This window comes from Sinocyclocheilus anshuiensis, unplaced genomic scaffold (genome assembly GCF_001515605.1).
Source record: "Sinocyclocheilus anshuiensis isolate Anshui unplaced genomic scaffold, SAMN03320099.WGS_v1.1 scaffold234, whole genome shotgun sequence".
Lineage (NCBI taxonomy): Eukaryota > Metazoa > Chordata > Actinopteri > Cypriniformes > Cyprinidae > Sinocyclocheilus > Sinocyclocheilus anshuiensis.
Genome location: NW_015544165.1, coordinates 1,466,497 through 1,479,188, shown reverse-complemented (window position 1 = coordinate 1,479,188; position 12,692 = coordinate 1,466,497). Strand labels below are relative to the sequence as shown.

General features: G+C 38.0%; 1 protein-coding gene across 4 annotated transcripts in view; it reads right to left on the bottom strand.

Annotated features, from left to right (window-relative positions):
• Positions 1-1,542: 1,542 nt before the first annotated feature.
• The window catches only part of LOC107695795 (zinc finger protein 385A-like), an 86,460-nt gene continuing 75,310 nt past the window's right edge, over positions 1,543-12,692 (bottom strand). For all 4 annotated transcript variants that reach the window (XM_016495843.1, XM_016495845.1, XM_016495844.1 and 1 more), the window contains 4 exons: positions 9,370-9,699; positions 4,604-4,788; positions 4,385-4,477; positions 1,543-4,253 (listed from right to left, as the gene is read on the bottom strand). In XM_016495843.1, coding sequence (XP_016351329.1) covers positions 4,026-4,253; positions 4,385-4,477; positions 4,604-4,788; positions 9,370-9,699 — 836 coding nt within the window. In that variant the 3' untranslated portion in view covers positions 1,543-4,025. The remainder of the gene's footprint in view (positions 4,254-4,384; positions 4,478-4,603; positions 4,789-9,369; positions 9,700-12,692) is intronic.

The window sequence follows — 12,692 nt, the reverse complement described above, 5'->3', positions numbered from 1 at the left end:
CCTTGAAAATACAAATGTAATATGGATCGGGAAATTCCACAAAGCTGTGTGAACTACTTGATTGAATCATTTTGAATGATGTGTCTAATAAAAACATTATTCCACAAGGTCAGAGATCAAAGTGGTAATGTGCTGACAGGCAATATCGACAGACTATGGACTGAAATGTGTTCACAAAGCAACAGATGAGGACGGGTAAACATAAGTTCAGACAGACACATCATGTCCTCATATTTTGTGTGATATGATGGATATAGGCATATTAAAGAGATCAACATTAACATTTTTAAAGTGCACTAAGTTTACAACTAAAACATGAATACATCACAGAAGGTGTTAGTTCATATAAAGCATGTTTATTAGCTATTAACTCAATAATTGTTTTAATATTTTGCAGCAGACGGTGTATAAAATCCACAGCGGACTAGTCCGCCTGCTTGAGTGCACCTGATGCACTGTGAGCATATCAGTCCTACAGCGCCGTTTAGTGACCGAAATTGATTTTCCACATTTGGGAGCTGGGATATAAAGCTGCTTAAACTATTCTTCACTTTCTGTGTAATGTACGGTTGAAACAACGAACAGAAACGAGACTTACTTTTAAAATCCTGTGGTAAAAATGGTACGTTTCCTTACTATATATAGGGAAAAACTAAAATTATAGTTGAGTGAAAAAGCATAAACTTACATTCCCAGAATTCCCTGTGTGACACTTCACAATTGATGTTTAAATAATTGTTTCTTAAAAGTTTTTTTTAATCAGTTCAGTGTAATCCCTTTATTCACACACACACACACACACACACACACACAACCATAAAACTTATTTTATTTGTATTTTGTATGGCCTCGATAACAACTTGCATTGTTTTTAGGTACTTTTCCACAGTCTCTGTTGTTGTTGACTTCCAGATCATTTCTAGTTGTTCCCAATGACTCGCTTTTGATGAAACTTTTGTACAATATATCTTTGACTCCATTAAATCCGAGTTATACTTTAGCATTAGAAACACTACTGTGACTAAAGAGCTTACACAAACTGGTGTGGATTAACCATTACAGAAACATAAAATGAAAAATTATTGTTGTTTAATTCATGTTTAGTGCATTATTTTTGTCATGTGTTTTACCATGATGGTGTTTTGGATTTCTTTTTACCACCTGTGTTATGATGTTGGTTAAAGGATACAAAACTGAATGAAGCAGAAAAGCGCTGTTGGATTTACGGTTTTAAATGTTGTTGGGGTTTTTTTTAGGTTAAAAAATTACAGGTCATTCTGTAAATATGTTTACATTTTTACTGTATTTTTACATATGTATTCTGGCAACCACAGCTGGCAGTTTCTTTCTGTAAAAAAAAAGAGTTTTTTTTATTATTATTATTTTAGTGTATGTTTTAATTTTTTTAATCATTTGAATGGGACACCTTTTTAAACTAATTAGAACATTTCATAAAATATAGCTATGAAAAAATAAGCATGAGACATGAGTTTTAATATTCTTTATTGATTTAAAGACATTGATTTTTTTAATGTTACACCCCCCTGTGGTAACTCCAAGTTTCTTTGATACCAAGTATTTCCATAATTTTCTGTGTTTGATTTAAATTACATCTATAATATTTTACTCACATATGCATCTATTGGTTGATTTCCTTATTGCAATAAACAAGAGTAGCCAGTATGAATATTGCTATGTTCCATCACACATACTGTTTTCCCATCTGACAATTAATTCAAAAATAAATTTATTGTCAAGACGAGGTTTGACCGAAGCTTCTCCGTCTGCATCCGCTCCTGGAGAGGCCTGGGGTGGAATAAGGCTAAGGCTAAAATAGACTTCACCAACTAACATTACACCTGCCCTGAAAGGTTGAATAAAACTACCAAAGACAATTCTGTACAGTGATGACATTATTCTGACTACAGGATGAATGTGGTCTTTACAGTGTTGACGGATGGGACTAAGCGATTCTGTCTCAAGCCTATGGAGTGTATTAGCTGTGATGGCTTTATCACCTCACAAGGTTTCAATAGGGCACTGGACACCTAGTTTCAAACTATAGCATGTGTCAGTGCGCATAGTGTTACCCCAAAATGCTCATCTGAAATCAGCTGAGAACACTGTCCACTGATTGTTTTAATAATTAAGTTTGGGATAGAAACAGCTGATTGCAAATGTGCAGTTTAAAGGAATGGGTCACCCCAAAAATAAAACTTGTTCATTTTATACTCACCCTTGTGTAGTTCCAAACCCATATATTGTCATTTTATTTGTTTTGTTCCCTAGTCACTAGAAACTGTGATTTTTCATAAATCTCTCTTTCTTTGTCCTGTTGAAAAAGGTTTGAAATGACATGAGGGTGAGTAAATGACAACAGAAGTTTCATTTTTTTGGTGAACTATCATTTAAGCCAGATTCTGTCTATCGCAAGTTTCCCAGAACCGGAATCTATCCGTACACACACAACACTGCACAATACACACCAACATGAAACTACAGCACCCATACTAGTGCCTCGGTAACTAATGAGAAACAGACGTAAAGTTCCATCAAAGCACAATGGTGGATGCTAACCACAGTTAGCTCGAAGTAATGGCATTATCATGACATTTCCCACAATGCAAACAATGCCACGAACAAACAAAAAAGTGAACTAAGCTACATACGCTATGGCTGACTACACATTGTTTGCGTTCAGATATACCCTGTCCCCCACTCAGAGATGAGAAAAGACCCTTTAATATGAAGGGCCCTTCCCCGTGGGTGCCCCTTTCTTGCTTAAAACGCCTAGCTTTTGTACTGAAAAGGCTAATTAATCTCTGTGGAAGAACATGGAGGCCTATTAGCAGCCGTACAGATCCATTTATAAATTCTCTTTTACAACAAATGACAATTGCTTATTGCATTGCAATATCCAAACAATGGTAAGACATTGTCGCACTTTGCTTATCAGTGGACCGTCACGTATCTCCATAAACACGACAGGCCCTAGTTTGATGTTTATGATTATGTGTACTTTACATCCTCCAGATATGATTTCTACAACACAGATCCCACCCGAGTGCAGGTTTTCAGTCTTCCATAGAAAAATATTCCAGTTTTTTCTTTTGTTCAATGATTTTTTTTTGTCAGAATTTCCACAATATTTGTTCAACGTAACAGTGTGCTATGAAAACGAACCAAAAAATGTTTTAAACCAACAACATCAAAACAATTCATTGATCATAATAAAAGAACAAAAAACTCTATGCATTGCATGGCTTTAGATTCAAGACAGCAAGTTCATACCAAAAAAAGGGGAGATTGCACAGTCGTGTCCTCTGTGACCTCCTCTGCGTCTTCTCTCTGTTCATTTTTGTAGACTCTTGGGCGTCCGCTGGAGTGGCTGACCTGTGGTGTCTGTCCTTGCTTGATGCAGGCTGTCTCGTGAGACTGAACGCGGAAGTCGGACAGAAGGGGGGCCGTATTGCTTGGGGTTGCATAATGTCCACCGAACATACAGAGACAGAATGAACAGAGGAGTGTGCTTAGGTTTGTTGCCTTTCTCTGAGAATCAAAGTACCATGTCATTTCAGGATCTATCAGCAGTTACATAATCCTCTACGTACATATTTCACTTCTGAATATTTTCTAAAGTCAACCAGCTTGGATGATCTGAACTAAACTACGCTACACAATAGAATAAATAGACGTCTACTGATTTTCTAAGATCTAAGACAGGGGTCTGGGGTTTTTCAGTCAACCGCTCCTAGCGCTAACGGATGTAAAAGTGACACAAAAGAAATCTTGAGTATCTCTTCTGAATCCCTCCGTTTCCCTAGAGAAATTTGATTGTATGAAGTCGGGCTTTTCACTGCCGCCGTCTAAGCTTCTCAATTCGAGCCAGCATTCGGAAAGTGTCGGGCATCCTTAGACCTTCTCCCTGCTCTGAGTCTTGATGTGGTGGAACTGCAATGGAGATTGAGGCGATTTCCTCTTGCAAAGATGCCAAAGCCAGTTTGGGGTTTGGGGTGAGGGCGGAGTCAGTACGGTGAGAACAGAATAGACCCATGTGAGGTGCGTATGGGCCCCGGAGCTGGTCTCAAGATGGCGTGGCTGAGGGGCGGACCTTGCAGGAGGTGATGATGTGGATGGTGGGTGGGGGCTGCTGCGCGGAGAGCCAGCGGATTGGAGGAGACGGCTGCTGCCATTGCTGCAGCAACGGCCAGAGGACTCGGCAAGAGGCCGGCGCCTAACGCTTTGGTGAGATCCTGTATGAAGAGAAAAACTTTATGCCCCAACAATATCATACTGTAATCTGACAGCCGATTATCAAAGATAACTTTCAGTGTATGCAACAACATTTCAATTGTAACTAATACTGTAATTGTTTACCACTTACCGCAAGGTCAGCTCCCCTGAGCTTCTTGTGTCGGCTCAGGAGGGGGTTTGGCTTTCCTGCCACACCGTCCCGGTGCCTTCGACTTGATATGTGCTGCAAACATATCAATTTTGAAACAAATTTGATTTAGTATTTGTCGCTCAGTAACAATATATACGTAAAAACAACATGACGAGCATTTAAAAGAAAAAAATGATGAACACCATGACCCTCGCTCACCTGTTTGAGCTGCAGTTCTGAGTTGACCCGCACGTTGCAGATCTCACAGTGGAAGGTGCGTTCCTGAGTATTGGGGTCTGTGGCCCCGCCTCCCTGCTCCCCGCTGGGCATCGGACCCAAACGAGGGTATGCCTTAATGGGGTCCAGTCCGCTGCGGGCTTCCAGAATGGTTTTGTGTTTAGTGCCTGAGGAGTGCAGAGAAATACAAGTGTAGTTTTAAAAATGTTGTGTTATTTTAAATAAAATATATTGTATGTATGCACATACATGCATATAAACTACGGTTCAAAAGTTTAAGGTCAGTAAGATTTTTACTTTTTTTTTAACTTTTTTTTTTAAAGTCTCTTGTACTTACCAAAGCTACATTTTTAAATCAAAAATACAGTAACATTTTGAAATATTATTGCAATTTAAAATAATTATTTTCTTTCTGAATACATTGTCAGTGTCACAAAATCTTTCAAAAATCATTCTAATATGCAGATTTAGTGCTCGAGAAACATTTATCATCAATGTTAAAAACATTATATATATTTTGTGTAAATTGTTATACATTTCTCAGGTTTCTTTGATAAACAGAAAGTTTAAAAAACAGCATTTTTTTTAAACAGAAATCTTTTTTATTTTATTATTATAAATGTATTTTTTGATGATTTAATGTGCCCTTGCTGAGTAAAAGTATTAATTTATTTAAAAAAATCAAATAACCCCATTTGTATTATTATAAATATTTAACATAATAAATAAGTAATAATAATAATAATAGTAACAACAATAATACAAAAATATAAGAATATTGTATTATGATAAAAATAAATAGATAACATTTACTTTAATATAAACTACAGGCAGTATTGTAATATCCAGTCATGACCACTAGAGGGCTCTTGAATCTTCCACTTTGAATTACCCTCGAATGCAGCTGCTCATGCCAGGGATGATTCTTTTTTCTGTCCAGTGTCCACATGTTTAATAGGCAGTCAAGCCATTCTTTTGTTGGAATGCTTTGCACTTGTGAATCATATCCTTTTTGAATTTCATTCAGGTTACATTACTGTACAGTACTATTCATAAATCAAGTAGTATATACTGCCTGGCTTTCAATTTTAAAACTTTGTTGCAAAACTTACATTTAAATTTGGCTGTCCTCATTACAACAAAGCTCATCATTTATCCGTTTCCTGTTTTTGGAGCTGTGCAACACATGGTTCGCCGTCATGTTCCATGTTGTTCCATGTTGTGGGAAGTCGTGGCCTAATGGTTAGAGAGTCGGACTCGTAACCCAAAAGGTTGCGGGTTCGAGTCTCGTACCGGCAGGGATTGTAGGTGGGGGGAGTGAATGTACAGCGCTCTCTCCCACCTTCAATACCACAACTGAGGTGCCCTTGAGCAAGGCACCGAACCCCCAACTGCTCCCCGGGCGCCGCAGCAAAAAATGGCTGCCCACTGCTCCGGGTGTGTGTTCACGGTGTGTGTGTGTTCACTACTGTGTGTGTGCACTTTGGATAGGATAAATGCAGAGCACTAATTCCTAGATACGGACAAAAAACACGTGACGTCCACATGCTTGGGTTCATAGAACTAATGTATTTGTTTTGTTCTTAACATCGGGAATGTCGACACGTTCTCTTGCCAAACCAAAAGCAGCCTTCATTTTCTCATTAGACCAAAGGTTCACCTTAAGTTTGGGTTTAATAAACAAGCATGAATGACCTTTGTACTCTTCAAAAATGCACTCTTGCGATATTTAGATTTAAAATTTGTTCCAGACAATGAGCGTTTCTAGTTTCACTGTGTAACAGTCACTTGTAAATGCCATCTGAGACATACAGATAAACAGGTATTGACAGCTGTGTCTGGACATACAACTGCAGAAATAAAGTAAGCTTAATCTCTCCCTTCCCCTCCCAACTTATATCTGTGGTTGTCTGCACAACATATGATTAGATTTTTTTGACTGTGGTTTAGATAATTAATTTAGGGAATGGACTGTACTGATTCCAGATAGCTTTAAACCCAGACTGTGATTAAAATTTGCCCCATCCATTGGCAACGATGCCCTGATATCACTCATAACTTATGTTTACTTTAAAACATGGTTGTGTTCCAAGAGGAACGACTTCAATGTGTCTTCCATGTATCAAAGTGTGAATGTGCGCCTTTTAATTTTCAGACCACATAAACAGTTGTCAAATACTTCATGTAAAGGCATTCATTTCTTTTGGCCTGGGGAAAAACAGACCATTTAATCAACAAGCTCAATACGAGAAATTCCTAATCAGACCGAATAAACACTGAAACTATGACTGCAGTTTTCCCTGATAAATAAAAGAGGAGATCTATAATAAATAGAGTTGTGTGTGCCTTTGCAGAAGAATCTCCTCAACATCCACCTTCATCTCTTCAAACAGGATTGTTTGTGTTGACACAAACTAAATAATAGAGCAGAACGAGATATGCTCAGGCATTCGATATACCACGAGAAATCAAACACTCCCCGAAATACTACTAGCTGCACTGCAGTACAAAAACTGATAAATTGTTCATTTTTGTGCACACCTTTGGTGCAAACCGAAAGGGCAAGCGCCACTGTAAAGCTGTGTATAAATCATGAGAGTGAAAGCTTCTAAAGATGCCTGTTTGAGAAGTTTAAAGGGGTTTTCAGCGATGGATGTAATTGCTAGTGTTCCTCTGTGAACTGCCTTGAGCCACGCAAAGCATATTTCTGCTGCTCACAGAACAAGATAAATCTTGCAGACTATGCTTAAAATAATTATGTTTTATGAAGTAATTTGAGCAAGTACTGAGAAAGACAGCATTTAAAATTTAACATTTGCATGTGCAAAATTAAAGTTAAAAATAAGGATTATAAAAATCCTGTGAAGTATATTATTTCCTAGTTTGTCTGCAACTTTATTAGGAACAGCAACATCAGTAACTCCACCAACTCCCGGGGGGGCCACCATCCCAGGTGGAAGCCCGTGTATCATTTTCATGTACATTCATAATCCTCTGAAACTTTTTTTTGTCTGTTGACGTTAATAACGTGTTTTGATGTCAGTAATAATTTCACCACCACCAACGTATCTGCCTTAATATTCTCTCTGAGTTTCCATGTTCCCTTATGAAAATTAACCGTGGTTTTACTACGAAAAAAAAAATGGTTCTTGTAGCCATGGTAACCACAAATTAACCATGGTTTTGTTACTTAAAATAATAATTAACAAAGAAGTACTCAGATAGCCTAATATTTTTTTGCGGTAATAAAGCAGACCTAAGCGAACAACAGCCTTTAACATGACTTAAAATGCGTTATATAAAAACAATGAGGCAATAATGATTGGTTAATTAATAATAATCATATGGTTTTGTTAAATAACTGTTAAAATACATAATGTAATACAAAATAAATAAACTATTTACAAATGCCTGCAAAGGGTGCCAAAGGCCTGGCAGTTGCTGTTGTTACACTTACAGGACGATCAAATCCTTGTTTATTATTGATCAAACATTTAATTCAAATATCCACTTAATCTTTCATTTTTGGCCACCTTTTTGCGATAGAATTGCTACAGCCTCTATAATTTCTTCAACAAAAACATATGGACATCACAACCCTTACAAACATTAACATGGTTTTATCGTAGTAAAACTGCTTAATTTTCTTTTGTGTGATTTCTGAATGCTTGAGACTATAAAATCAATCAGAAAACTGTATTAATAAAATCATAGCCATGAGGTAACTGTTTTTTTAAACTATGTTTTATTACACTGACTGCTCTTAATTTACTTATGGTTTTGTAACTAATAACTGTTTATTTAGAAGTGCATAGTACTGAAATTTGTTACAAATGAGAATGAAGTGGTTTTGATTTAATTTATTATTGTTTATTTTGATAAAATTTAATCTTTTAAAATGTTTTATTTAATATGTGTAATTTTAGTTTGTATTTGTTTTTGCTATAGAACTACAATTGTACTTTGTAAATAATACAGTTTAATTATATTTTATTAATCTATATCTACCTATAGTAGGGTTTTTTTTTTTTTTACTTCCATAATATTTGGGGTAGGGGGCACAATACAATTTTGCTTAGGGCACCCATTTGGCCAGCAGCGGCCCTGAGCAACATGGTTTTTATTCCAACTGAATAATAGTTTGACTAAAAATAAAAAAATAAAATAAAATAAAAATAAAATAAATCACAACTTGTGCATCAGAAAGGTATCTAGGATGTGTATTGTATGAAAAAAGATCTAATACTAAAATCTAATACTTCTATATTGAGAATTTAATATTTCTAAAATCAGCTAATATATATATATGTTTGTGTGTTAGGATAAATGTTATGATTTTTTTTTTTTTATATAATTGACAACAGTGTCATCATAGCTGACAAAAAATATTTATGGTTAGTTCATTTCCTAAATGCACCTGCCATTGGCAAATGTTTGCATTTGCTTTTTCTGTTTTTCTGTAATGAAAAGTGATTGCATCAGCATATTATTGCTACATATGATGTTGTGTTGTGGAGTCTTAAAATGGCTTTTAAGAGTTTTAAAATAATAGCAGTACAAAGTCACAGGTACAGACTAGTGAGTCCCTCAAACAAGAAAATACACAGGGAGCATTTGTTATTATGTATAATCTATCCACCTCTAAGCACTCATTGGAGACTCTTTATTCCAGTGACGGAAGTTTTGTGTAATCAGTCAGCACAGTAAGTTATTGAGTTTAGACGAGCTGTCGCTAAATGAATGTTCACCTCTATTGTGGGCCTCCAACTGGGAGAGCGAATTGACGGCCACTTTGCACAGTGAGCAGTAAAGCAGCTTCTTGGCTTTGTCCTCTTCGGTCTCAGGGTTGCTGGGAGTGACTGATGGTGCCCCAGGGGCCCCGGTGCCAGTCTGCTCTGGGTTAGAAGAGCCACAGCCAGGAGATGAGGAGGTGGCCGGAGGTGGTTGAGGGGTAGTGGGGGTGGGCAGAAGAGGACAGGCAGAAGGACCGGGGTATTCTGGGGTAGGGGGAGCAGAAATGGCCACGGGCCCTGGGGTCACCGCAGGTCCATTTAACTGTGGCGCTGACCGTGTCTCATCTGCAAAGCAAAGCAAACAACAAAATGACATTTAAATGGAGTATTTATAGAAGTTAATGGCCTCTGCTGTTTCATTTTTGAAAATAACAGCTGCTACGCAGGAATTCAAGAGCTTTCATGCCACAGAAACGTGTTTTCCTGTAAACCTCAAACCAGGCATACTTCAAATACCTTGTCTTAAAGTGTGCAGCCCCCGCTTTTATAGACCACATAAAAACAAGTTTGCAAAAAATTGACTTCATAAAATAAAATTTTGATGCCCTGAGCTTTCACATATGGTTTAGTTTAATATGACAAGTAAAATGGGAGATGCTTAGCAATATGTAACCATACAGTTTGGAGTGTTCAGGACTCAAAATAGTAGTCTTTGTTAACAGAAACATGTTTCTGTTGACAGAGACTAAGGAGAACAAGAAAACCCATGATAACTGCCTCAGATAAGGCTATTTTATGTACAACAAAGTTTTTGAAAAAAGTCTCTTATGCTCACCAAGACTGCATTTATTTGATCAAAATACAGTAAAAACAGTAATATTGTGAAATATTATTTCAATTTTAAACATTTTCAGCTGCCATTTCTCCAGTCTCCAGTGTCACATGATCACAGAAATCTTTCTAATATGCTGATTTGGTGCTCAAGAAACATTTCTTATTATTATTAATGTTGAAAAAAGTTAGGATGCTTAAAGGGATAGTTCACCCAAAAATGAAAATTAGCCCATGATTTACTCACCCTCAGGGCATCCTAGGCGTATCTGACATTCCTCTTTCAGACGAACACAATCGCATTTATATTTAAAATTGTCCTGGCTCTTCCAAGCTGTATAATGGCAGTGAATGGTGCCCCTGTTTTTGATGCCGAAAAAAGTGCATCCATCCATCATAAAACTACTCCACACGGCTCTGGGGTGTTAATAAAGGCCTTCTGAAGCGAAACGATGTGTTAGTGTAAGAAAAATATCGATTTTTAAAAATGTATAAACTGTAATCTCCAGCTTCCGGTTGCTCAAGCAGGCGCGTTCACGGCCTAGGATGCCCTGAGGGTGAGTAAATCATGGGCTAATTTTCATTTTTGGGTGAACTATCCCTTTAAATTTTTCTATTCAACAGCATTTATCTGAAACAGAAATCTTTTGTAACATTATAAAACATGGCTTTACACTGTCACTTTCAATCAATTGAATGCATCCTTGCGGAATAGAAGTATTCATTTCTCTCTTAAAAAAATATCACAGTCCACGTGTCACTGAAAATCAAACCCATGACCCTGGCATTGCTAGAAACAGTTAATCTATAGAGAAAGACATGTTTTGTCATTCACCCTACTTTGGGTACATACTAAAAACACCCTCAAATTGGGAGTGGGGTGTTACACAGATCCGGCTGTCATTTTCAGTTTAAAAAATGGGTTATCAACTAAAAGGCAAACATCCAGCCTACAGATTTTGGCTTTAGAGAGACTAGGAAAAAGTATCTCTTGGGGGGGAAAGTAAGCAGTGACTTCACTACTGTATTTCCTTACAAAGATGATGTATGTTTTTGTCATTTTACAAATATTTAACCACGACGTCTTACATAAACTTAGTCATTCCAATTCAATGTCCGTCAACATATTCTGTTACACCAAATACACAAAATGATGATCTTTAAAAAAGCATCATATGACCCCTTTAAGAAACAGTGTTCAGGGTTTTATTCACCATGGCATTTGAAGTTCAACAGCCTCTGCTGTGGTGGCAAATCCTGAATGGCAGGTGGAAACGACCTAGTTAGAAGCAACCAGACCCCTCGTTTGACAGGAAACAGTCCTCTCTCTCTACATTGGAAGTTTCCAGGCAGATTTCCTCTGTCTCTCTCTCTGTTTGTGGAGTAGATGAGAGTGTGCTCTATATTTCTTTGGGCTTGAGCTCCTGTCAGAGCCTCATAAAGATCATCTGGATCAAAGCACAGGGCGATGACATACTGCTTTTTTGGAAGATACAGGATGTTACAGCAAACCCTGTGACCCTTCAAAAAAAAAAAAAAAACACCAAATATAGACCAACGCGTTGTCCAATAGCTGTTATAGCATCAGAATGGACGGACCGGACTATGTGTCTTGTACTTGGTGCAGGTTTGGTTCTGAATAGCCTGAACTTTTAACTCTGAGCTAATATTCCCTGGGCTCTTTTCCACAACACACCCATTCCCTTACAGGCCCCCACCCTCCAACAAACACACACACACACACACACCTTGTGCGTGTGTAGTGAAAAATGTGGGTTTGGCCATGTGCATATCGTTTGAGTTAGCAGATCGCACTTCGGGGGTGGAGGAGAGTGTGTAATGGGGGATTTCAAAATTCTCCATCCTCTGGATGGTTGCCATCCACCACCATCATTGACATGCCCTCCATGTTCGCTGCAATGTGTGCCCGACCCATCTCCCCTTCATTTATTCTTGCTCTGCATATTTGAAATTGCGGTTACACAACATGCACTCTCAGAGGACTCATCTTTAATGCTTAAATTAACACACGCCTTCCTTCAACTGCTGGAGGAGTCAGCCGCTGTAAATACTAGCTAGTAATGATGTAAATATTTTCAAGAAGGTTCAGAGGTCCAAAAGAACCCCCAAATATTATGCTCTGTTATTGCTTTAAACATGCAATTGTTGCAAACCAACAGTGGGCATGGAATTTTTTTTATAATGCGATGGCGCCTCAGACGGCAGCCTCAGTGTTTCGCTCTCCAGTGTTTGTACTGTTTTTGTTAGTTTTTCCTGTTTTTTGTTTCTCAAACACGATCAGTTTTACCAGGGATGAGCTGCTGAACATTCGGCAGAACACACCACACAATCTTCTACCGGATTTCGTTTTTTCGGACGTTTTGCTGGACATAGTAGTCGGGGGAGCAGCTGCGCTGATCAAGCGCTTCAGGACGCGCAGACGGGGGAAGCGAGCCGGCGCGCTCGTCGAGCTCAGACAGCGCGGATTCAGAACGCCATGCCCGAGC